Raw genomic sequence first — 23,111 nt, forward strand, 5'->3', positions numbered from 1 at the left:
GGGGGGGACCTGATTTTGAAGAAACAAGCCATGCCTTCTTTGATTGTCTGTGGGCTAACTTGTATTAACTTGTGGTTTGTTGAACAAGCCTTGGCTTAAACAAACCTTGGGTTAGTGTTGTTTGCAAACAAGTCCAGTTTCTGTGTAATACCTCCTGCGGTAAAATATATTTGTCATGATGCACACAACAGCAATATTTTATCTTTCCCATACTGTGGAATACTCAAAGATGTTGAGCTGAGCTCTGAACCAGGGAATTACTGATGGTTGCTCACATTGGTAGCTCCAGGTGTGAAGATGAGGCGACCAAATTGTAGTCCCTGCCTTATGGAAAATATGCCAGTGATAACTTGTATAACCAAACATACATGAATAAATGGGGAGAAATACTATAATCAAAACTGAGCCCCTATGCCTTGGAAATACTTACCCCTGGCCAATTTTTTCAAACCTTGTATATTTCTTTTTCGGGTCTCCAACACTTACAATGCTTCCTGGAAAAAAACCAAGGAAGGTAGTCATAACTGGAAGATAATACCTTTTAAGTGAGAGTGAAGAACAATAAAAGGATAGTATCATGTGAAGTTCTTACTAGTGCTGAACTTATATTTTCAGCTGAGGTTGTGTTCACTCATGTGGGAGAGACACTGGGGCACTGGGGAAATGTATGGGCAAAATGTATGGGCAAAATTCACCATACATTTCCATGGGACGGCTTTTTTCTTCTTCTTCAAAGGGCCTAAGGTTCCCTGTATCCATACTTTTAACTGACTGGGGCTGGTCAGAGATGTATGTTTAAAAAAATCAGAGGGCACCAGATTGTGGAAGTGTAGTTTAGAAGTATTTTTTAAAAAGGGTTAGCAGCATCTGAAAGAAGATGATTATCTATGACCACTTTCATTTCAAGCAGGGAGGGGAGCCTATCTGTGTACAAGAGGAAAAGAATAACTCTAATGGAATTGGAGAAGGGAAACTCTTCAGATCAGGAAGAGCATGAGAGTTTCTGAACCCATTTTCAACTGATGAATCAACTTGGGGTTGGTGTCTTCATGCAAACTGCAGGGGGCCGGACAAGATGACCCTCAGGGTCCCTTCCAACTCTACAATTGTATGATTCTATGAAATTCTGTGAGAAGAACAAAATAAGAGCAAAAATGTGAGAACTGGAAACATATGATTTCTAGCAAGACAGACAAAAGGTGCATATTTCCCCCCTCCCAAAGCAGGATACAGGCGTCAGCTTTCTATAATGGGGATGATTCAAAATACAAATAGTCTTTGCTAGACAGAATAGCTCTGCATTTTCTTTGCATTCTAAAACTGCATGCAAGGAAAGCAAATGGATAGATGCAAAATGTACCAATCATTGCTTTAAAAACCACTTTAAAATGAGCCATTGACAGGTGAAGACATTTGTCTTCTCCTGAAGCAATTCTGGATGGCAGAAGAAAGGCAGTGGGAGAAATTCATCGAAATTAAACGTTACCTCCGATGACATCAGAGCTTGCAACTAGAAGGCTGAGGTCTTGCTGCAGCCTGTAGTGCAGATTTCTCCACTATTTTCTCCACCCACATATCTCAGCAAATTTGAAAACTCTAGAGTATACTGAGGGCTGAAATTAGGCAGCTGAGTAACCGTCTGGAAACCAATGCAATATGGACTTCAAAAAGCTGGTGTCTGAACAGCCCACTCGCCTCCTGCCTTTGGAGTTTGCTTAGTTGCTGCATAAAAGTTGCCTGTTAGTTGTTGCACATGGTGATTGGGCACATGTGAAACGCATGGCAGGTCCAATGCACACTGAAGCCCCAAGTGTTTGCAGCTTGCTGGTATGTGCACACAGACATTTCTCACATATTTAAGATTGCCACATGTACTTGGTAACATGCTTATCGCACCTTAAAATGCACAGAAGCATATTGATTTCATTATTTTTAATTAACAAGCAGAAAATGTAATTTGATGGAATAAATAACAATGCACATAGTTAGTACAACAAATTTAAAGGAGCCGAGAATAAGGGCCGTTCCCCTGTTGCTGACTGCACTCAATGCCAAGTCATGCTAAATGGAAGCACACAGAGAGGAAACAAACTGTATCCTTGGACTGGGTGCTGTGCATTGCAGGTGGCAACAGAGATTAACTGCTGCTGTTGCCACCTCCATATGTCATAACACTGAAAACGACCTTGGCCATGATATTTAGGTGCTTTCAAACGTAGAAATAAAAATCTGCCTGAATATTGCAATAGACAGAGAAGGACAGCAGGTGGCAACTTAAGGAACCATGGGAGTTACAACATGACAAGCCATGCCGAAGGAGAATTCAGTGTGAAGGGAGAAGAAAGATGCTGAGATCCAGACTCCTGCAGAGAATATGCAATGCTATATACAAGACTGTGAGACTGTGCAGTAGATCTGAAGATGATGTTCCTACAACCCAAATACTCTGTGTTCAGTTACTAGAGCTGGGCATGTAACAGGCAGAATATTCTGTTGCATTCACAAGGGGGGGAAGGTCAGGCAGTTAATAATTATATCTGGTAAACTCTAAAGCTTCATATAGGTGGGGGTAACAAAGTTGGGGAGCGGTACTTCCTCCTTCCACCCATCCTTTCATGTTATTATTGATATCACCCATTCCAACTAATGTGCCAATTCAGTAGTGAATAGACTTTGCACACACCCGTCCTCTTCTGGTTCTGTGCAACAGCCCAAAGGGCAAGACTACAAAGACAGCTTCTAGCACCCTACTTTTTTCCAACAAGGACCATAGCTCAGTGGTGGAGCAGCTGCTTTGCACCCATGAGGTCCCAGGTTTAACCCCTGGTAGCATCTCCAGGTAGGGCTAGAAATTACTCCTGCCCAAGTTGCTGCCAGTTAGTTTAGACAATACTGAGCTAGATGGGATAATGGGGGATAATGGTTTTACTTCCCATGAGGCAGATTCCTGTGTTCCCAAGAATTGCGGGTAAGCAGAGGCCTCTTGAGCTTCTGCCTCCAGAAGCCCACTGCTTCAGTGCTTAGATCCCCTTTGGAGAGCTAGAGGGCATTAGTAAAATACGTTGCATGGCAAGGTGGAATAAGGCCTTATACAGTGGTACCGCTAGTTATGAACTTAATTCATTCCGGAGGTACATTCTTAACCTGAAATTGTTCTTAACTAGAGGCGTGCTTTCACTAATGGGGTCTCTTGCTGCTGCTGCACCACTGGCACACAATTTCCGTTCTCATCCTGGGGCAAAGTTCTCAACTCAAGGTATCTCTTCCAGGTTAGCAGAGTTTGTAACCTGAAGTGTTTATAACTCGAGGTACCACTGTATGTGCTACTGGTATCTATTTATTTTTTCCTAAGAAATAAAGAAGAGTCAATCTGATTTAGAGATCAAACAAAGCTGTGTGGCATCTTTCTGAAGATGGATGAAGGTCAATCCTGGAGATATTAAAGAAGGAAGAAAATTAGGGGGTGGGATGCACCACCTGGGTTCCAAATATAAAGCTTTGTTAATTAATTCTTAATTATTTTCCTAATTAGCCCTCAGTCATACAGACAAATGCAGTACATCATGTTTCAGAAGACTGTTTGAAATTCCATGGATTTTCAGTCTCCAGCTCAAAGTTGGCTGGAAGGCAACTACTCAGACACCTTAATCAGGCATACATTACATTCTTAAGGAGGAGAGAGAAAAAGCAGACAGTCATGAAACAACCAAAAATCAATCAAGGAAGGAAAGGCTTGGAGATGTGGGGCAGGCAGGCAGTTGTTGCTGTGCCTCATTAATAATGCTCATCCATAAGAGTTTTAGTCTCATGAGAGATCTTATGTAAAAATAGCTTGCTTGCAACTCTTGGCTTCAATGAGAGTTACCATTAGCATTTGGAATCAGCAACCTGGGAGGCTCATTCACATTATCTAGTTTGGTGGATGAGAAGAACAGAACAGCTGTGCTTGATTTGACCCCAAACCCACCCAGTCAAGCATCCTGTCTTAGACAGCAGCCACCTAGATATCTTTGGGAGAATAGCAAGGATGTCGTGATATCAATAGTCCTCTCTCTAGATATGTGTCCTCCCACTAGCTGGTACTTTGAGGTAGCCTGCCTCTTAACATGGTAGTTCCACTTGGTTATTATGGCCAGGTATCTATTGATAGATTTCTCCTTGATAAATTTGTGGTCAAGTACCAATAGTGTGCAAGCAAGGGTGAAACACTCACTTAATTTCTCTAGGATCTCCTCATCAGTCATCTTGGATTTTTTCCGCTGCCGATCTGTATTTCTATACAAGGTGTTTGAGTTGGAATTCTCAGGCTGAGGGGTTGTGGGTTCTTTCACCGGGGCTGGAGCCGCAACAGGTTCAATGACAGAACGTGTGTAAATCTGAAAGAAACAATGGCGGGAAATACCTTAATTTCATTGTGAACTTGGGGAAATTGAACAACAATGAATTGTCAATGAGCTACATACAAGGAAACACTTTAATTGTCTCCTGTGTTTTCACAAATATTATATTGCTTTCTCTCTAAAGGTTTAATTTAAGCTCCTGGCAGGCAAATAATGGATTTCAAGATTTCCATTATACTGTTCAATTTACACATTACACCCTGAACCAAGAGCTCTGCTATGCCTTTTCACACAATGCAGAAACGCTTGGGATTAAGTGATAAATCTCAGAGCAGAGCTACCTGACTGCCATGGTTTCCTACAAATGAAAATCCTAAAACTGGGTACTAAACTCAAAGTTGTTCCTCCAAAATGAGTTTTCCTCCATGGCTTGTAATAGCTACTGGCTTTACCATAGGCAGTGTGTGTTCTGAGCAAAACCAGCTAAAAAGTTAGCACAGAGGCAATCCAATTTCTGTGCCAAGAGGGGTTAAACCTGGAAATTTGCAGAGAGAGACTTCTCTGGGGTTTGTTTTAAAAAATCTGTTTCAGGCCGCACTTTGTGTGTCTCCGCAGCCATAAGGGCTAGATATTCATGGAAAGCAGAGATTCCCAAAAGCTTGAATTCTGCACCACCACCAGATTCTGTGCCCTTTCCCCACCCCATGCACTCCTGCTGAACCAGGGCAAATACGCAGACAATTCAAACTAAAACTGTTAGTAGCTCACTGATTTTGTATGCTCTGGCCGTGGGGCAATAACAGGTGGCGGCTCATTGTCGTCGTCATCATCATCATCATCTTCCTCATCCTCCTCTTCAGAAACTGGGGGAGCCAGTGGAGGTTCTGATGCAGTCTTTGTGCTCTGTATGTGAAAAGATGTATACATAAAATGAGGCTTCACCTGTTTGTGGGATTACTATCAGAACATGAGGAGGTCTGGTCGTAGGACAAGAGCCAGGGGTCTGCAGTCCGCAGGCCTAATTAGGCCCACTAGGTTATGCACTTGGCCTGTGAGGCCTGCCCTATACCTGAAATCACACATGACATCAGGTGTGGAGCAGAAAAAAAAACATGGCTACACCAAAAGGGAGTTTGCAGTGATCTGACTTTTTTGGAATGTATTTGTCCCATGAGCAGAAGTGGCTTGCTGGGTGGGGAAGAGCTGCAACGCTTAGTTTCCCAGGTGGGTTGTTATTACTTACTAGGCTATATTGGCTCCACCAGTGTCTTTGTACTACACCAACTTCACCACCAACTCGCCTCTCTCCCTCTTGGTGAGCAACAACAACTCACCTGCCAGGAAGCTCCATGCCACCTGGGAAGCCACTTTTGCCTGACCATGATCTCATTTAGAGCATTCTGACAGAGCTTTAAAATTCTCCTGGTAGAGCCACATCTCCCAAAACTGGCCTGCTCAAGAAGCCATTCGAGTTCTTTATGGCTTCATCATTGTACAGTCAAAGATGGCATACTTATATTTTTAAAAGAACAATGGCAAAGGGAAAAAGGATTTCTTATTTCATGAGATGCTTGCAGAATTCATTACAGGGAGCTCATTTTGGCCCGCCACTTGTTCTCATAGAGACTGTGCAGCAAACACTATTTCTCTCCTTTTAAATGGTTTTTTTTATTGATTTTCATACAATTTAAGAAATTTAATTCAGTTTCAATACAATATTCCTTAGCATTTTGACTTCCCATCCTTACTTCCATGATGTTTCTGTTTAAATCCTCTATTTACTGCTTTAAATGCAATACTCCCCCCCCCAAAAGATATGTTGTACATTACTGTACATTCCTTTATCATTCTCTTTCCTTTGCTTATATTTCAAGTCCTGCCTATGATTTCATTTGGCAATAGTGTTTTCTCAGATAATCCGAAAAGGGTCTCTACTCATCTACCAGCATTTCCATAGGCCTACTATTTCTCAACTGCCCATTGCATGGCCTCTGTTGTGTAATTGAGTCCATAAAATTACGTATCTCAGCATTAAAAAGAATAAGAAGAGGGAAGGCAAGTCCTAGTTCAAACATTCAGCATGGAAAATAAGACATTCATACTGAGAACTCAGTATTGATAGGGATTGCTTTAATTGTACTTTTGGGATTTTTGCTGTGATTCAATTTTCATTAAATACACACTGCTATTTCAAGCATTTCTATAAGCAAAAGGACATAAGAAAAGCCTGACTGCTGGATTAGCCGAAATGGGGACCATCTATTCCAACATCCTGTTCTTGCAGTGGCCAGCCAGAGGCCTCTATGGCCCCCGCAAGTGGGACATGAGCACAACAGCACTCCCCTACATTTTTTATTCCCCGAAACTGGTATTCAGAGCCAGCTGCAAATCACATCATGCCACAAATCTCAGCAGAGACACTATTCCCCACAAAAATGGAGATTAGCTTATGTTCAACAGCAGGTTCTTATACTCACCGAAGGATGGGCTGCGATATATCCATGGGCACTTTTATCTGAAATGTGCAACAACAAAAGTTCTTAATAGCTTCATAGAACCTAAATGGCTACAGGACAGTTAGGAGATGACACATGTGTGACAATGTTGGACAGGGTCAAGCCCTGCCCTATGCTACTGATTTGCTTCCAATCACAACCTCCCATGCTGCTGCTTAGTTTAAAAAAGGAAAAGGAAATCAAAAGCCTGTTGAGATCTCTTTTGCATAACCACCCCTTTTTTTTGCTTTGCTCTTGCTTCTGTTTTGTGTGTACGTGTGTGTATTTACTCTGGGTCAATGAAGGGATGGTACACACATGAAGGTGATCGATGGTTGGTGAAAGACCCTGTGTGAAAGGCTAGGAAGGGAAGATTTTCCAGAGTGGAAGGCTGGGAGAAGAAAGGGAAGATCTCAGGTGAGAGTTGGGTGGGCCCATCCACCCCTTTCTGTATGAAACAATGGTTAAGATCTATGTTTGAGGGCTTTGCATTTTCTCTTTCTCTTTCTGTTTTTATTTTCATTTAGTTTGTTTTTTATTGTATTGTATTATGAAAAAGCCTCAATATAAGTATATTCCCTCCCCCATAAAATTTTATTATGTGTTCTTAGAGGTTAGGCATAGCAGTGAGCCTCAGCGGAGTTCTTCCAAAAGGAAGTAAGAAGGGTGCACAGCAGGAGTCATCCATCTTTTGAGACCCAAGGACATCACCATCCCATGTCACTTCCCTCTCTCAGATCATGAAAAAGCAGGCACAACACAGGCTTCGCTTTTCCAAAGGATCTGGGGAAAAGCAATATCATGTAGAATTAATTCTAGCCTTGAAAAGCAGAGAGCTGAAAGAGGAAGTGCAAAAGAGTGTCATGCTTCTAACTTCCTGCTTCAGCTCTATGTACTTTCTGAAGGAGAAAAATGCAACCACTATCCCCTTCTCATGACCAAAGGGGCAGTGTGTGTGCTCAGAGGCTTTGTGGGCAGCAAAATAAGACCTCAAAGGCACCACTGCACCCACAAGTGCTACACTGGTGATCCCTGGGATAACCCAAGGGTTCTGTCTTGATATTAGGCTTCAAAGCTGTATTAAGACTTGCATACTCAGCTCCCTGGGCCAAAGTCCCTCAAGGCAACCAGGTAGAGCCATGTGCTGTGTTGTGCTGTCTTTCTACACTGCCTTCCCTCTTGCTTCACTGCCCCTCTAAGCTAGGGCTCAGTAACCTTTTTCAGCTGTGGGCCGGTCCACCATCCCTCAGACCATGTGGGGGGCCTACTATATTTTTTGGGGGGGAGGGAATGAATTAATTCCTATGCTCCACAAACAACCCAGAATGCATTTTAAATAAAAGCACACATTCTACTCATGTTAAAATACCAGGCAGGCCCCACAAATAACCCAGAGAAGCATTTTAAATAAAATGACACATTCTACTCGTGTAAAAACACGCCGATTCCCAGACCGTCTGTGGGCTGCATTGAGAAGGAGATTGGGCTGCATCCAGTCCACGGGCCTTAGGTTGCCTACCCCTGCTCTAAGCTGTTAACACCTTACTCCCTTTTTGCAACCCACTTTGCTCCCCCTCTCTCCAGCTCTTCTCCCCATTTCTCTCCTGTTTCGTCCTGTTGTGTGTCTCTGAGTCCCCCCCTCTTCCTCCATCACCAATGGTCATCTCAAGTACAGTTTCATTGTGCTCCCTCTTTCCATGCCTTCCCTGAGGTACTCTTCAGCTGCCACGAGGGCATACACACTATCCCCCTCCCATGGCCTTGTCCTGCGTGTGCCACACCAAACTGATCTGAAGAGGACTTCTAAGTGAATTTAGACTGGTGTGCTCAGAAGATTCTATGCCATCTAGAACCTCATCTAGAGAACTGGGAACACAATTTAGCATTTTATTTGAACTGTGGTTTGTCTTGACTAACTATGGTTTACTGAAACAAACCGAATACAAACTGTAGTTTATGAAGCTAGCTTGTTTTAATAAACCATACTGAAGTTTAACCATGATTTACAATTCAGGCACAACGCTAATGAGGTTAATGGGAAACTGAATGGAAAGTCCAAGAGGAATGGGAAGGAGGCAGCACATGAGCCTGAGTCTCACACAAGGAAAAAAAGCATAGCTGAGATTTATATCCATACAAGGCATGTGGGTCATTCTTCCATTATCTAGTCTTTTTTATTTTTAAACTTTTTCTTGATTTTTATTATTTTTATTTTTGGTTCTGATAGTGCCATCTCTGCCATCATTGCCTCCTTACCTCCAGATGTAAAGCTCATATATTTCTGGTTGTTTACTGTCTCTTTGGAATCATAGAATTTGAGGACATCCAGAACAGCCTGAGGGTTCTTCTTCTGTTCCAGTTTTGTTATATTGGAGGTCTGCAGCAGCCTAGCCCACTGCTCCGGAATCCCCTGTGAAGAGCAAGTGGAAAGGATGACGATTCAGGGCATTTCATCAGCATTTATATTCTGCCAGCACAGTTCCTTACCAAGAATCCCACGCTACCTGTAATATTACATTTGGAGCCTTTGATTGATGCCCAAGAGTTTAAAAAGCTAGACACTTTACAGCAGGTGCAATCATTCTCTCATCCTCTATTAAAACAAAGAGCTAAAACCTGGATCCAACTTAAAAAAAAAACCAAAAAGTTATGACCGTGACAGGAAAAAAAGGTGCATGAAGCTCATCGTTAATTCAACTCTTGCTGATCCATGGACCAATGGCGGCAAAGCTTATCTCATTTCCCTGGTGATTCAGGGCAGAAAACGAAACACTACTCTACACTGGAGGACAACACCGGGTGCTTTAGGAAACTTACACTGGATAGCTCATGCATAACAAGATAAATGCTTTCTACTCAGATGATAACAGCAGATGCTACCAAGGCCAAAGCTACCTCCTGACGCATTAACTGCCCACTCAAGGACATTTTTCCAAGTTCAAAGGAGGAGCTGCAATTTGAATCAAAATGGTGGTGCTTAGTTATATAAGGTAGCTGGTACTTAAAATGCACCCTTTCCCTCCACTCCTTCCCTCTACTGTGTAATATTATTAATTGTTATTATTATTATTAATAATAATACTGCAGGAATTAGGAGCAGTGGCTGCATCCACCAAAGTACAAAATCTTAGAAGTTTGTATTGAGGTGTTTTGATTTCCGAGAAAGTTGTCTTAGAACATCCAGTATAATTTCCTAAATTCAAGGAGCAACCATCTCCCCCACCCCTTAACAGCACAATTAACATTGAAGCAGTAACTCACTTGAAGTGCATCAAAGCATCCCTTTATTTTGCCACCCCAGTTTACAGCTACATTCTAACAAAACTGGGGTTTTTTCCCCCCTTCCTTCTACGAGGTTCTCTGCAAAAATGAGATGTGACATGGGCCTTTGGAGTTTGGGGTTAACGATGAAAAAGTTGGAATAAGCCAAGCAACGAAATCTACTGCACACACATGGAACCTGCCGCTGCAGTGCTATGACATCTCAAAGAAGCACTTGGATGCAAGCTTCTTTTGGGCCTGTGACGCACCTCTGGAAACTTCCCTGTGCACATCTGTGAGCCATAGAGATCTGGCTGCAATGGACGTAAATAAAGAAAGAAAAGAAAGTTAAAACAGAATGTGGGACAACTCAGACGGTGGGAAAGAGGTGAAATCCAATGGGTCGGAATGGGGCAGGGAAGGTCAAGGTTGTGTGTGTGAGGGTAACCCAGTCTAAAACGAGGGAAGTAGCAAACAAAGTAGTAGTTATTGACAGGCTACAGGAAGACAGACTATGAAAAACAGAAGGGGAGGAGGAAATAAATCACAATTAAGTCCAAAGTTTGGAAGCAGCAATTCCCCATTTTAACCAGGTTGTGGGATGTTTGCTTGCTCACTGGAAAAATCATACTGCCAAGTGACTGGATCAAATACTCAGTATTAAAACAGTTGTGGTGGGTACAAAGAGCCTTCTTCTAATAATTATTTCATGCTTAAGACCACCTTGGTAATTCTGAAAGGTCTCCGTGTAACATTTACAATGCAATTCCACGCAAGCTTGTTCAAAAGTAAGGGTCAGCAAGTCCAGTGGGGTTTACATCCCATTGACAGTGCAATCCTAACCATGTCTACTCAGAAATAAGCCTTACTGAATTCAGTGGGACTTACTCCCAGGCAAGTGGGGTTAGAATTTCAGTCTAAAGTTGTTCAGGACTGCAGCCTCATATGACTTTCCTAATCATGTTATTAAAAACTGTTTCTCAAAAATAGTCAGGGTACGAATGGACACAAAATGCTGCGAATGGAAAAATCAACCAATTCTGGATTTTTGTTTTTTGTTTTGTTTTTTGAGTCTACAAACAGGGTCAAACCAAATTATGCCAAACATAATGCCAGAAGGAAAACTCTTGGAAACATACATATATATATATATATATGCCACTTGATTTTATACAACCTAAATCCATCATTTCCTTTTGTTTTTGAAATTAGAACCTTTATGGAGTTTTAGTTGCAGCCAGTTTTCCTTCTAGATGGGGAATGCAGATCTGTCTCATTAAAAGGCATGCTTTGCAGAATTCTCATTCAAAAATAGTGGAAAACAAAATTTCCTCACCTTATTAGTGCACCAACGTTTTCACCATAACTATCTATAGGCCTCAGAAGCATGCTTCTTTTGCCTAATCATGATTTTCAGCCATTGAATTTAGTGCTCTGTGTCCCAATTTCTGCTACTTGGGGTGGCTCAAGCGAAACAAAATGGGAATTCGGACATGCATTTGTGACAATCAACATCATGTCATTGGATGCTAATGACTGAAAGCCAGACTTCAAAGCCCATGCAGCAGCTATCCCCAGCTGTGATTTTGGATGCAGCAATGAGTAACACAGGGAATCCATCCAGAACACTGGCTGGCATTATGTGTTGGAGTAAAACTGTGCACACCGCACATGGCACATAACCAACAGATCAGGCATGGCAGCTACTGCAATCTTCTAAAATGAAGAAGGAACATCTGTGCAGGTTTTGAACAATCCCCTGACACTTCCAAACTTTTGAGAGATAGAGAAAAAAATGTGAACACTGTGGAAATACTTTTGTAAAGAGGCCTGGTGATGCGGCAGAACCCTTGTCACAATATACTTACCAATATATAAAGGAAATAAGGAAAAGCTCAAGATGTCACAGACCCATAGCTAATTAACTGAACCAGCTGTGGTTATGCAGCTAAGAAGATTTGGTTCTTTAGGGAACAGAAACTCCCATGTGATTCCAAGGATACTTATGTTCCCTTGCTGTGCAAACTGGTCACCAAGAGGAACTAGCTTGATTATCACCATAACTTGGTGTTAACAGTCAGGTGCAGCAACTATGACTCCTGAGGGCTACTACCCTCAATAAACAATTTTGTATCAAAAAACCTCAACCTCTTCCTCTCTCTCTTAAAATAAATCTCAATTTCAGGGAATCTTACAAGAAAGACCAGGGAACTAAAAGAGACACAATTTAATGCATTAATGCTGCATCATGAAAGTTACTCTTGTTGCTGGATCCCACACTGTCACTCTGCTAAAATTCAGCCTGAAGAATCATAGGATGGAAAACACATGAGGAACAATCCATAAAAGTAGAGGGCCACACTGGGGGCTGGCAATGCAGACTCTGTTCCTTTCCATGTGATCCATCTACCCTACTTGATTTTTTCATCTAAATGTTAACCATAACACCATGGAATCAAGCCACAAGGAAATGTGTTCCCCAATACCACTTACGATTTATATGTTAGGGTCTGAGATCTATATCCCTTAGTGCAGCCTTGCCCAACCTGGCGCCTTCCAATGTTTTAGACTACATCTCCCATCAGGCCCAACCTGCACAGCCATATTGGCTGGGGATGATGGGAATTGTAGTCCAAAACATCTGGAGGGCCGAAGTCTGGGGATGTCGCCTTAGGGTATCAGAAAATAATAGTTTCATTTCTCCTAGTCTAGTGAGAAAAAAAATAAATGCCTGAAGGAAGGAAGGAAGAGAATAATCACTCAGATATGAGGATAAATAGCTGAAGAAAGCATTGCAACCCCCATGTTTCTAGAATACCTACTCACAAAGAGTATTTTCAATCACTAAGATTTCCTACAGGCTCAAAATGAGGCAAGGTTTTGATATGGATAAAATAGGTATTTCCCAAATCCAGTGAATCTTGAAATACATCTGAAGTGTGGGTTTTTTTAAAAAAAAAATCTCTTGAAAGATAGATTAATTATATGGGGGTGGAGATTAATTATATGGGAGAAGGGGGTTGGTCATCTACAGAGATCAGGCATTAAATCTAGGGATGGTTGGAACAATCTATTTCTGTTCCATATCAATTTCACACGTTTATTCATAACCCCTCTCCTCCCTGCTTATTCATTAATCTGTGATTTTTTTTAAAAAAAAGACACAAATATTCAACATGAAATATATATTATTACAAAATATGCATTTTGCATCAATATATGTATCTCTGAACAAATTTTATGCTGAAATTCACCTTTGTAACATGTTTTGTTTTGCTCGTTGGTTTGCTTTTTGATGGAAAAACTATGTCACAGATTTTGGAAAAGTGCAAAATCAGAAGGATAAGTAGTTGCAATCTACACATCAATCCTTTTGATGAGGATGAAGTCAGCTCACATCGGAATTCACAGAAATCAAATTCCTCAAGCACTCGTCATTAAATCCTTATCAAGTATCTTTCTTGGGATGTTCGAGAAATGTGCAATAATGAAGTGAAGCTCCAGCCCAGCTACAATTTAAAGATCTCTGGGCTCCCATGTCCTTCTCAAGTGCTTTAGGCGAAGGGCGAAAAGCCAGAGGATCAACGGGTACAACTGCAGCCTACTATCCCAGGCCAAGATTTAAACAACCCCACAATGCTATTCTGAGTGTTAGCAGAATTCTTTCCTTCTGTGGGGAAGAATGACTGATTAGTGGACAGCAAGGAAGGCATACTTAAGAGGAAAAGGAAGCACGTGGGAAAAGGGGAAATAATCCTACCCTGAAGAGCCATTATAAGGAGAGGATTGTGATGGCACCAAATCCTCTTCTAGCTCCATATATGAGTTTTTAAGCTCACATCTTGTTTCTCAGAACACCTGGAAGGCACCTACCGGGAAAACAAGCCGCAGCACAGCATAGAAGGGGCAGGCATAGGTCTATAGGCCTTTCTGCTCATGTCCAGAAATGCCACAAACTCTTCTCTACCTGCATCATGTTTGGCCAGCATGTTTAAGTTGGCAATCTATGTCATATGCCACAGTTAGGCGGCAAAATGTTGACCAGGGTGCTAGTCTAAATGAAATGTGTGGTTTCTACACCAGCTCATAAGAGAGTTGGATATAAACCTAGAGGCTGTCTGTTGAGACCACAGGCCTGTGTTAAAATGAGGAGTTATTTACTCCTGAAATGCTATGGAACCCTTTGCCCATTGACATTGGGCTGGTGCCCTCATTAGGGACACCGGCTGAAAAACTTTGTTTCTATGAGCCAACCCAGGTATATAATTTAGTTACCTATATTTGTTGTGAAAAAATATTTATTTGTGTTTTAATTATTATGGTGTGTGTGTGTGTGTGTGTGTGTGTGTGTGTATCCATTTTTAATTGGTTTCTGGGTTTTAGCTGGGTTTTGTTTGCACAATTGCATTTATAGCCCACTTGGAGAGCTCCTTGATCAACTGGTTTATAAATTTTCTAAATAAATAAAACTATCCTACAGAATACATCCATAGAGCATCTTTAGCTCTTTCCCCAGAGTTTCCATAGTTTGCAGTCCATAACAAACAACCCATGGAGTGGGGAGAATTAAGCAACAATTGTTTGCAGTAGAATACTCAAAAGTACACAAGCGTCACCCAAGGAAATCTAGCTACCTTCCTCCTGTGTGGGCAAGGGGATAACCCAAGCAGACATTACTTGCATGTAGAGCAAATGTGCACAGGAGGGGAGTGGGATCATGCTTGGCAGCCCCCAATTTCTGTCTGCATCTAGCATAATGTCAGCATAGAGCAGGGGTGGGGAACCTGTGGCCCTCTGGATGCTGTTGGGGCTCTCAATTCTCAACAGCCCCAACAAAGCATAACCAGTGGTCATGGATCATGGGACTTGAAGCCCAGCAACATTTGGAGGGTTGTAGGTTTCCCGTCACTAGAGCTCATTTGCATCCAAAGTAAGATGTGTGTAAGCTCTGTGAGTGTGATTAGCAACCCTTGCAAGGTTGGCAGGTGTGATTCCACCACCTCCCATACACATGTTCACTCTGCACGCAAGTGAGGTCTGCACAGAACAAATGGCTGCAAAGAAAGCCAATTTAGCCAAGGAAGTTTGCAATGAAGCAAACAGAGGACAAAAAGATGACTTACTGTGAATTCCCCAGTGACTGCATCAAACCCCACATGGATCGTGTGCTCGAAGTCTGAAGGGAGAGAGATTTCAGGACGTTCTTTCTCCTTCTTCTTATTGGCTAGAAGTAAAATGTTAACAAGCACTTATTTTCCTGCGTAATTATTTTTTATGCATTTTACAGTCAGGCTTATTCAAAGCAAGATATGGAAAGTGGAAGGATAGAATTTAATCCAGAAGGACCCTTGACTTCAAAATCCAAGTTGGATAATGAAACAGCACCATAACAGTGCAATCCTACTCATGTTTGTTCATAATTAAGTTCTAGGGGGCTTGCTTTGGTAAATGTCCACAAAAATGCAACTTTACAGAACACTGCTCCTGTAAGCTAAAGGCATGTGCATTACTTGATAACGTATCATTTAAACCCAAAAGGTATGAACAGCCTCCATGGGGTTGTCAGGAGCGATTGCCAGGAATATATCACATGAAGTAAGTGAAGTTAACTCTTTATTAGAAGAAACAAGGTCAGCTCAAGAGTGCCACGTCTAATGAGCACAGCAATTCTTCTCGGTACAACTTGCCCCTATGAGGTAGTGGTGGAGGCTGCCTAAATCTCCTCCCCCGGGTCCTTCCCAAGCACCTGTGCACCTCTCTCTGCTCCTCCTGCTTCATACCTCTTCTGGTCCTGGGAGACAAGAAGGGGGAGACACCCTGGCTTCTTCACCAGCCTAACTCATCCCTGCCTCGTGGCCTCCCTCTGCTCCTGCTTCCACCTTTGCTTCTGATTCTGGACTTCTCTCTGCCACAGACTCTTCCTGCTCTCTAAACCCTATTACCTCTTCAACTTCCAACACCTCTCACACTTCTCCCTCTGACCCTTCATCATCATCCCACCACCAATCTCTGGGCTCTGAGCTTTCTATCCTTGGGGGTTTCCCTGTCAGTTTCCCCATTGGTGCCTCCCTCTGTGTCCAGCCAATCCATGACAAACTGGAAATAGTCCTGTGCATCAGTTCAGGACTAGAAAACCTGTGACCTTCCAGGTGTCATTGAACTTCACCTTCCCCCACTGTCCTGTTTTACAGTGGCTGATGGGAACTGGGGTCCAACAACATTGGTGTGGGGGGATGTGCATAGGTTCCCCATCTCTGCATTTAGTTGTGAGGCAATATGATACAACAAAATACCGGTTTTGCCAATAAGCAAATTTAACCAACAGCTTAGTTGAGTAGCTGACTAAAGCTTGTATTGATAGACATCTCTTTAATTCCTTTGCAGCCTTTTTGTTGCATAAAAGAGTGAATGAAATGTAGACTTCACTGAGGCACAATTGTTAAAGACTTCAGACAAAGCCCTCATGCAATCAGGGTGATGCAGAGAGTGGTTAATATACCTTTATACAACAGGGTGGAACCCACCACCTTTAAAGAAGTAGAGATGTACAGTACCCACTCCTCAAAAGCCCTCCCCAGGCAGCCTTGCAACATCTAATTCCTTCAGGTAGAAAGAAAGTAAACACAAAGACAATTGTATCCAATGCTAGTCTTGCTCAGAAGAGAACCATGAAATTAACCAACATGGCTAACCTAGGTCCATTAATTTCAATGGGTCTACTTTAAGTAGAATTTAATTGGATACCACTTATGCCTTATGCAGACAACTCCCAATTTATGCAGTGGTTACCTTCCAAGGCACTGCACATTTAAGTGAAATCACATATATTTGAAACGTCTTTGAGAAAGCCTGTAAACACCCCGTTCCACCCCACCCCCACCCCATTCCACCCTTTTTCGTGACATTTTTGAGTCACTGCCAGGTTCGGAGTGATGTGCGTATGAATGCATGTAAAATGGGGAGTTGCCTGTACAGAATCAGACCACCAGAGTCCACCTAGTCCTGGGCTCCTAATGCTGAATGGCAGCTACTCTCCAACATTTTAGACAGGAATCCTTCCCAGCCTTACCCGGAAATGCCAAGGATTGATCTTTTTAATATAAAGCAGGTGCTCTACAGCTGAGCTACAGCTCTTTCCCCTTAACTGTTGTGGTGTTCATTAAAAAAACTGCTGGATGATGGGACAGTACTCAGTGGCAGAACCCAAGGCTTTGTGTGCAAAAGGGCCGAGATTCAATCCCTAACAACTCCAGGTAGGGTTGGAATAGATTCCTGTGAACCTCTGAAGAGCTGCAACCCATAGCCATTGTCAACAAGACCAAGCTAAGTGGACTCTCTTTAAGGCAGCCTCCTCAGGGCTGGATCCAGACTTAGTCATGCTTCATGAAGGACAGTAGTTCCCAAACCTTTTCAGCCCCTCTCTTTGGTTCCATAAACTCATCCCCAGTGACCCCAGCCCTACCTTATAAAAAGCAAAATTCAGAATAGCAGTTTGCACAACCCACTAAAGAAGATAATAACCTAGTAAGATTCAAAACAGTAACAATTAATTGCACATTTATGAAAACTACTTAGTTGAATTAACTCAACAAAACTGACGAGTTTTATCCAAGGATACCAGCTTTTCAAAGTATGATAGTCATTTATAGACAGAGACATCTAGGTCACCCCTCTTCTCACCTGGGAGGGTGATACCACCCACCTAAGTTCCTGGCGTGCTGCTGCCAGTCAGAACAGACAATATCCAAGAATAAATGGCCTGACGGTTGAATCCGTGTATGGCAGATACAAAGGTCTCCAGGAGCAATCTGGAATGCTCACGTGTACTCAAAAACACTGTGCATGAACTAATCCCAAATGTTGCATTCATTCTTATTAATGTAATTGCTAAACCCTTATTAAACAATTATCTGGCCACAATTTCTGCCCAGGATTCCAACCTTAACAGTTATATCAATTGATAAATGGTTTTCCTGCAGCAGTTGTTAGAGGCAGCAACGATATACCATCTCAGCATGCCAGAGCAACTCCTTCCAGACCCCATGCTTCTCCCCAGTCTCCCAACCCTTTTTAAGAAGATCTATACAGTAATACCTCGGGTTACGAACGCAGTTCGTAACCCGAATAGTTCGTAAACCGAACACGACCCGAAGCGCCATTTTGCGCATGCGCGCGCACCGCTTCTGCGCACGCACGCGCGGCGAAAACACTTCCGGGTTTGCGCAGTTCGTAACCCGAACTGTTCGCAAACCGAGGTGTTCGTAACCCGAGGTATGACTGTAATGTGTTCACACTTTAATTTTCAGCTAAGAGATGGCCTGCAACAAGTTGTCCTATTTTTTCGGTGTGCATCACTGAACAGCAGATAACAAAATGGTCTTGGCCTCTCATTACTCTCCAGCCATTGTGGCAGAAATTAGGTTTAAAGCAGGCATCCCCAAACTTTGGCCCTCCAGATGTTTTGGACTACAATTCCCATCTTCCCTGACCAGTGGTCCTGTTTGCTAGGGATCATGGGAGTTGTAGGCCAAAACATCTGGAGGGCCACAGTTTGGGGATGCCTGGTTTAAAGGGTCATCGAGTAAAGTTTAAAAGAACAGTCAAATTTATATAAATGGGTAGTGAAATGTTGTTACATAATATAAGAGGGAACTGGCCACTGCTTCCCTTTAGATATCAATTAAGTGCTCATGCTTCAATAAGGGAAACTGGCACACACCTCTTCTCAATTGAGGCTCCCTCTGAACTACACTTTAAAGCGACATCACCCCACATTCAACAGCCATTGCTTCCCCCAAAGAATCCTGAGAACTGCAGTTTGTTAAACTGCTGAAGGTCATTAGAAGACCGCTTACAGAGCCACAATTCCCAAAACAGTTTAACAATTAATCCAGCTTCCTCAGGAAATCTAAGAATTGTAGGCCTGTGAGGGGAATAGGGGCCTCATCCTGCAAGAGTCCTTTCTTCATCAAATTATGGAGAGGCAACCTCATGAGGAGAGACTGTAGCTCAGTAGAAAAACATATACGGTACTTTGCATACAGAAGGTTCCATGTTCAAACACCAGAATTTCCAGCTAAAAAGTTTCCAGACAATAGGAAACCCTGTAGAGGCACTTCCCCTCAGACCAAACATTACCAGCATAAAAGGACCAACACACCTGTCTCACAGGTTTGTTGTGGGGGTGAAGAAGGTAGGGGAGAAGCCATGAGGGCCTCCTTGAGCTTCATGGAGTAAAGGTGGGTATAAATAATAATTACACCAATAAATTAATTAAAACAACAGTAACTCAAAACATCATTACAACAAATCACGGAAGAAAAGCATAGCCAATATATTACTAAAAGCTATCAATCAACAAATGCTTGATGAAAAAGATAGATCTTAAGACTGGCATCAAAACACAATTAAAGTTTGTGCCTGTTGCACTTCAGAGAAGAGCAGATTCCTATAGCTGAATACAACAGCATAGAAAACCCTTGCCTTGCATTGCAGGGGGTTGCAGTCTCTTCCAATTCTATGATCTAGCCTGGGCTTTCCTATATCCCACCATAGCCAACACCCTATTTTCTGATGGCAAGAAGGATTTCACTGCAAAGATAGTTACTATGAGCCATCAGCTCCCTATGTGCTCAGTTCCAAGAAAGACAAATGAAGAGGCTATTTGAAACCCAGACCTCTTCTTCTAACTCTAAATTTGCATGCACCAAACAATTCCAGCAAAAATTAAACAGCACCTCTTTCGAAACAACAGCATTAGAGACCCATAAGTCTCTGGCAATTTTAATTGCCCCTTTTAGAAGCAATGTAGCTGAACAATCAAGAAAAGCAGACATGAAAACAACAGAATAGGAGAGGGCTGGAAGCCCTTTGCATTGCTGATACATTACTTTTATCCCCTCCTGGAAAGATGGAACGGAGCCGAGCTTTCTTGTTCTTCTCTTCTGGAGCCATGGGGAGAGGTTTGGAGCCGTGGTTCACTGCTGAAGAATCGCGGTTGTTGCTGTTCATTCTCAGTGGAGGGGCTGGAGGTTTCTCTTCAGCATCCAGACTATCTGACATCTTCAGCAGCCCTCACAACCTCCTGGTAAGAAAGGAAGAAAGAGGTTTTGGTGGTGAGAGCAAGAAGGATAAGTGACCAAGTAGGGCCAGGAAAAACAAAAAAGTTGGAAGAAGCTTGGAGAAATCTGATTTTAATCCCACACCAGGTACCCTTGATGCCGCACCACTGACAAACCCAACCGTAACCGTTCTGAGCAGCAGAACTCTGCAGATGAGGCTGTAACAGCAAGCACTTTCTCTTCTTCTGGCTGCTCAAGAAGGCAAACAAGAATCATTATCAGCATTCAAGGACACATTCCAGTCGAAGCAAGACTCAATTCAATTCAGTATGAGCTTATTATTCTAGCCAAAGGTCATGACGAACCCAGAGCAACATTACCAATAAAACAATACCGATCATACATGGATGTTGGCTCATATTTTGGATGTATGGTTGCAAATTAAACCTCCGAATCATCACAGCAATTTATAGATATTTTAGCTAACTTCCTTTTCCTGATCCTTTTTCTTTTCCCTTTGCTTCCTTCTTTCCTTCCTTCCTTTTTTTTCCAGCCAGTACACAGAAGGCCACTCTGAATGTGACCAAGTTATTATTGTCACTCAAAAGAAACTGCACTGTTTCTGCCAGGGTGTACCTGCTTGCTTGTGTGAACAGAGGTTTCAGAAAGCGATCTTTGGGGTCTCTATATAAATAGTCTAAAACATCTCAACACACTGTTTTCCAGAGTTGGTTATTACCAAATTCCATATAGCACAGCGCTGGAAACACTCAATATGCATAGCCGCAATTGTTAAAATATACTTTAACTGAGTGCAGTCCACTCTTGCCTTAATTGTTGGCCGTTCAGATTCTGTATGAAGAAGAGCTGCTGATATTCCTGACGGTAGTGAGCATAAGCTTCTGAACAAAATTATTCTGCACAGTTTCCAAAACATTAATCAGAGACTGAGATTTCAACACCATAGAGCATTTGAGCAAGCACTTTCCTCCCTTTTTGTAACAGACCTTTATCAATGCCCCTATGGTCTTCTGTGCTTTGACTTTTCCTGTCTCTGTATGAAACTTCCAAGGGATTATTTCATTAAGGAGTACACCCAGGCCTAAGGGCAATTATAGAAAAGCAAATTATGATACCTTTAGCTCTCCTTTTAATATATCACAACTGACTAGAAAACATCTAGAAATGTCTTTACATTCTTTCCAGGAACCTGGCAGGTTGGGAATAATAAAAAGATGGATAAGGAGGCTGAAGGCAGCAAAGGTAAGAGAGGGGAGGGGAGGATGGGTGAGCAGGCAGGCAAGCAAGGAAGAGGTCAGTGTGGGTGTGGCCGGAATTTTTCCTCACAAAACGTTGGGAGGGTTTCAACTAAGACTGAGCTCCACCTGCAATCTCTGCTGAGCAGTGACAAGGTCCCAAGGGGTTACAGGTGCCGTGTTTCCACTGAGAACCCCAGCATGACAGAGGTGATAGTGCCTTTTAAGAAATTGCACATATTTACTCTTCAGTTTAGATGGAACGGGTGCAGACCTTACAGCACTGAGAACTCAAACGCAGCTTGTTCCTCGCAGCAGCCCAGCTCTGCAGACAAAAGCCACCCTAAAGCACCACTACCCCTTTGTTCCTGCTTCCCTGCCAGCTCTCACAGCTGCAGCCCTTTCTTGTTCCCAGAAACCCCTGCTCCAAACAACCCCTCCCCATCCATCTGCTATCACAAGCCTAGTTTTAAAAGGAACACTTTTCTTGTGGGCACAGCCTGTCCCTTCCCCTGTTTTCAATCCTAAACCCACACTAAGCATGGCAACTCTTTTGCGCAGGCCCCATGATTTATCTGGACTAGGCCACCAATACCTTTTGTCATGGTAATGTCTCCCATCACAGGTGAGGCCTTGGCCTGGAATGGAAGCTTAGCTTGTATTTTCTTCCCTCCAATACTCCAAATATTATCTACATTCTACCCTACCCTACATTAATTTCTGCTAATCAGTAACAGACTCTGGCACCCTTGCTATAAAAATATGTCTGGAAGAGACTTGGTCTCAAGCTTCACCACCAACATCCTGCTGCCACTTACGGGGCTATAGCTTTCAGCCAGCCAGCTGTTCCGAAATTTTGAAAGGGCTGGAGAAGTGGGGGCTTGACTTCGTTTATGTCACTTGATTTGACAGGGAGGGTTTGGGAAGCACATTTTGGGATTCAAAATTTATTTTGCCACATCAAAACAAAACTGAAGTAAGAACCTTACTCTTCTGTATAAACACCTACTCCCCCCCCCTACTAATAATCCCCCACTGACCACCATGATTTGGTCATATTTAACATTCCTACTGGAACAGATCAATCATAAATTCCCCACAGCATTCACACTGTGTGGGGATTTTAATGCCCAAATTGGAGGAACTGCGTAGGGTCTCTTGCTACCTTTAGGCTTAGACTTTGAATATATATTTCTAACCTCTCATTTTTACTTTGGGCAAGAAATATAATGCACAGGGCCTGAGACTGTTGGAATTTGTATTCCAACATGATTTATATATCCTTCATGGGAGTCCTGAAGCCATTTCTAAGACAACAAATAGGGATTGCTCAGTCAGTAGAGCATGAGGCTCTTAATCTCAAAATTGTGGGTTAAAGTCCCATGTTGGGGGAAAAGATTCTTGCATTGCTGGGGATTGGATTAAACAACACTTGCGGTCCCTTCCAACTCTACAATTCTATGAAATATGGTGGAAGTGATATTGATCACATTGTAGTGTCTCCATTACAGTGGTACCTCGGTTTAAGTACACAATTGGTTCCGGAAGTCTGTACTTAACCTGAAGCGAACTTTCCCATTGAAAGTAATGGAAAGTGGATTAATCCGTTCCAGACGGTCTGCGGAGTACTTAAACTGAAGCGTACTTAACCTGAAGCAAACTTTCCCATTGAAAGTAATGGAAAGTGGATTAATCCGG

General features: G+C 42.5%; 1 protein-coding gene across 2 annotated transcripts in view; it reads right to left on the minus strand.

Moving 5' to 3' along the window:
- PAK3 (p21 (RAC1) activated kinase 3) overlaps window positions 1-23,111 on the minus strand; it is a 92,814-nt gene that overhangs the window by 25,044 nt on the left and 44,659 nt on the right. The window contains exons 2-9 of one of the 2 annotated variants that reach the window (XM_035113763.2): window positions 19,987-20,180; window positions 15,220-15,320; window positions 10,366-10,410; window positions 9,092-9,245; window positions 6,818-6,855; window positions 5,109-5,243; window positions 4,214-4,376; window positions 431-494 (exon numbers count right to left, since the gene is read on the minus strand). In XM_035113763.2, coding sequence (XP_034969654.1) covers window positions 431-494; window positions 4,214-4,376; window positions 5,109-5,243; window positions 6,818-6,855; window positions 9,092-9,245; window positions 10,366-10,410; window positions 15,220-15,320; window positions 19,987-20,158 — 872 coding nt within the window. In that variant the 5' untranslated portion in view covers window positions 20,159-20,180. The remainder of the gene's footprint in view (window positions 1-430; window positions 495-4,213; window positions 4,377-5,108; window positions 5,244-6,817; window positions 6,856-9,091; window positions 9,246-10,365; window positions 10,411-15,219; window positions 15,321-19,986; window positions 20,181-23,111) is intronic. The other variant, XM_035113764.2, reaches the window with a different exon arrangement.

Source organism: Zootoca vivipara, chromosome Z (assembly GCF_963506605.1).
Source record: "Zootoca vivipara chromosome Z, rZooViv1.1, whole genome shotgun sequence".
NCBI lineage: Eukaryota > Metazoa > Chordata > Lepidosauria > Squamata > Lacertidae > Zootoca > Zootoca vivipara.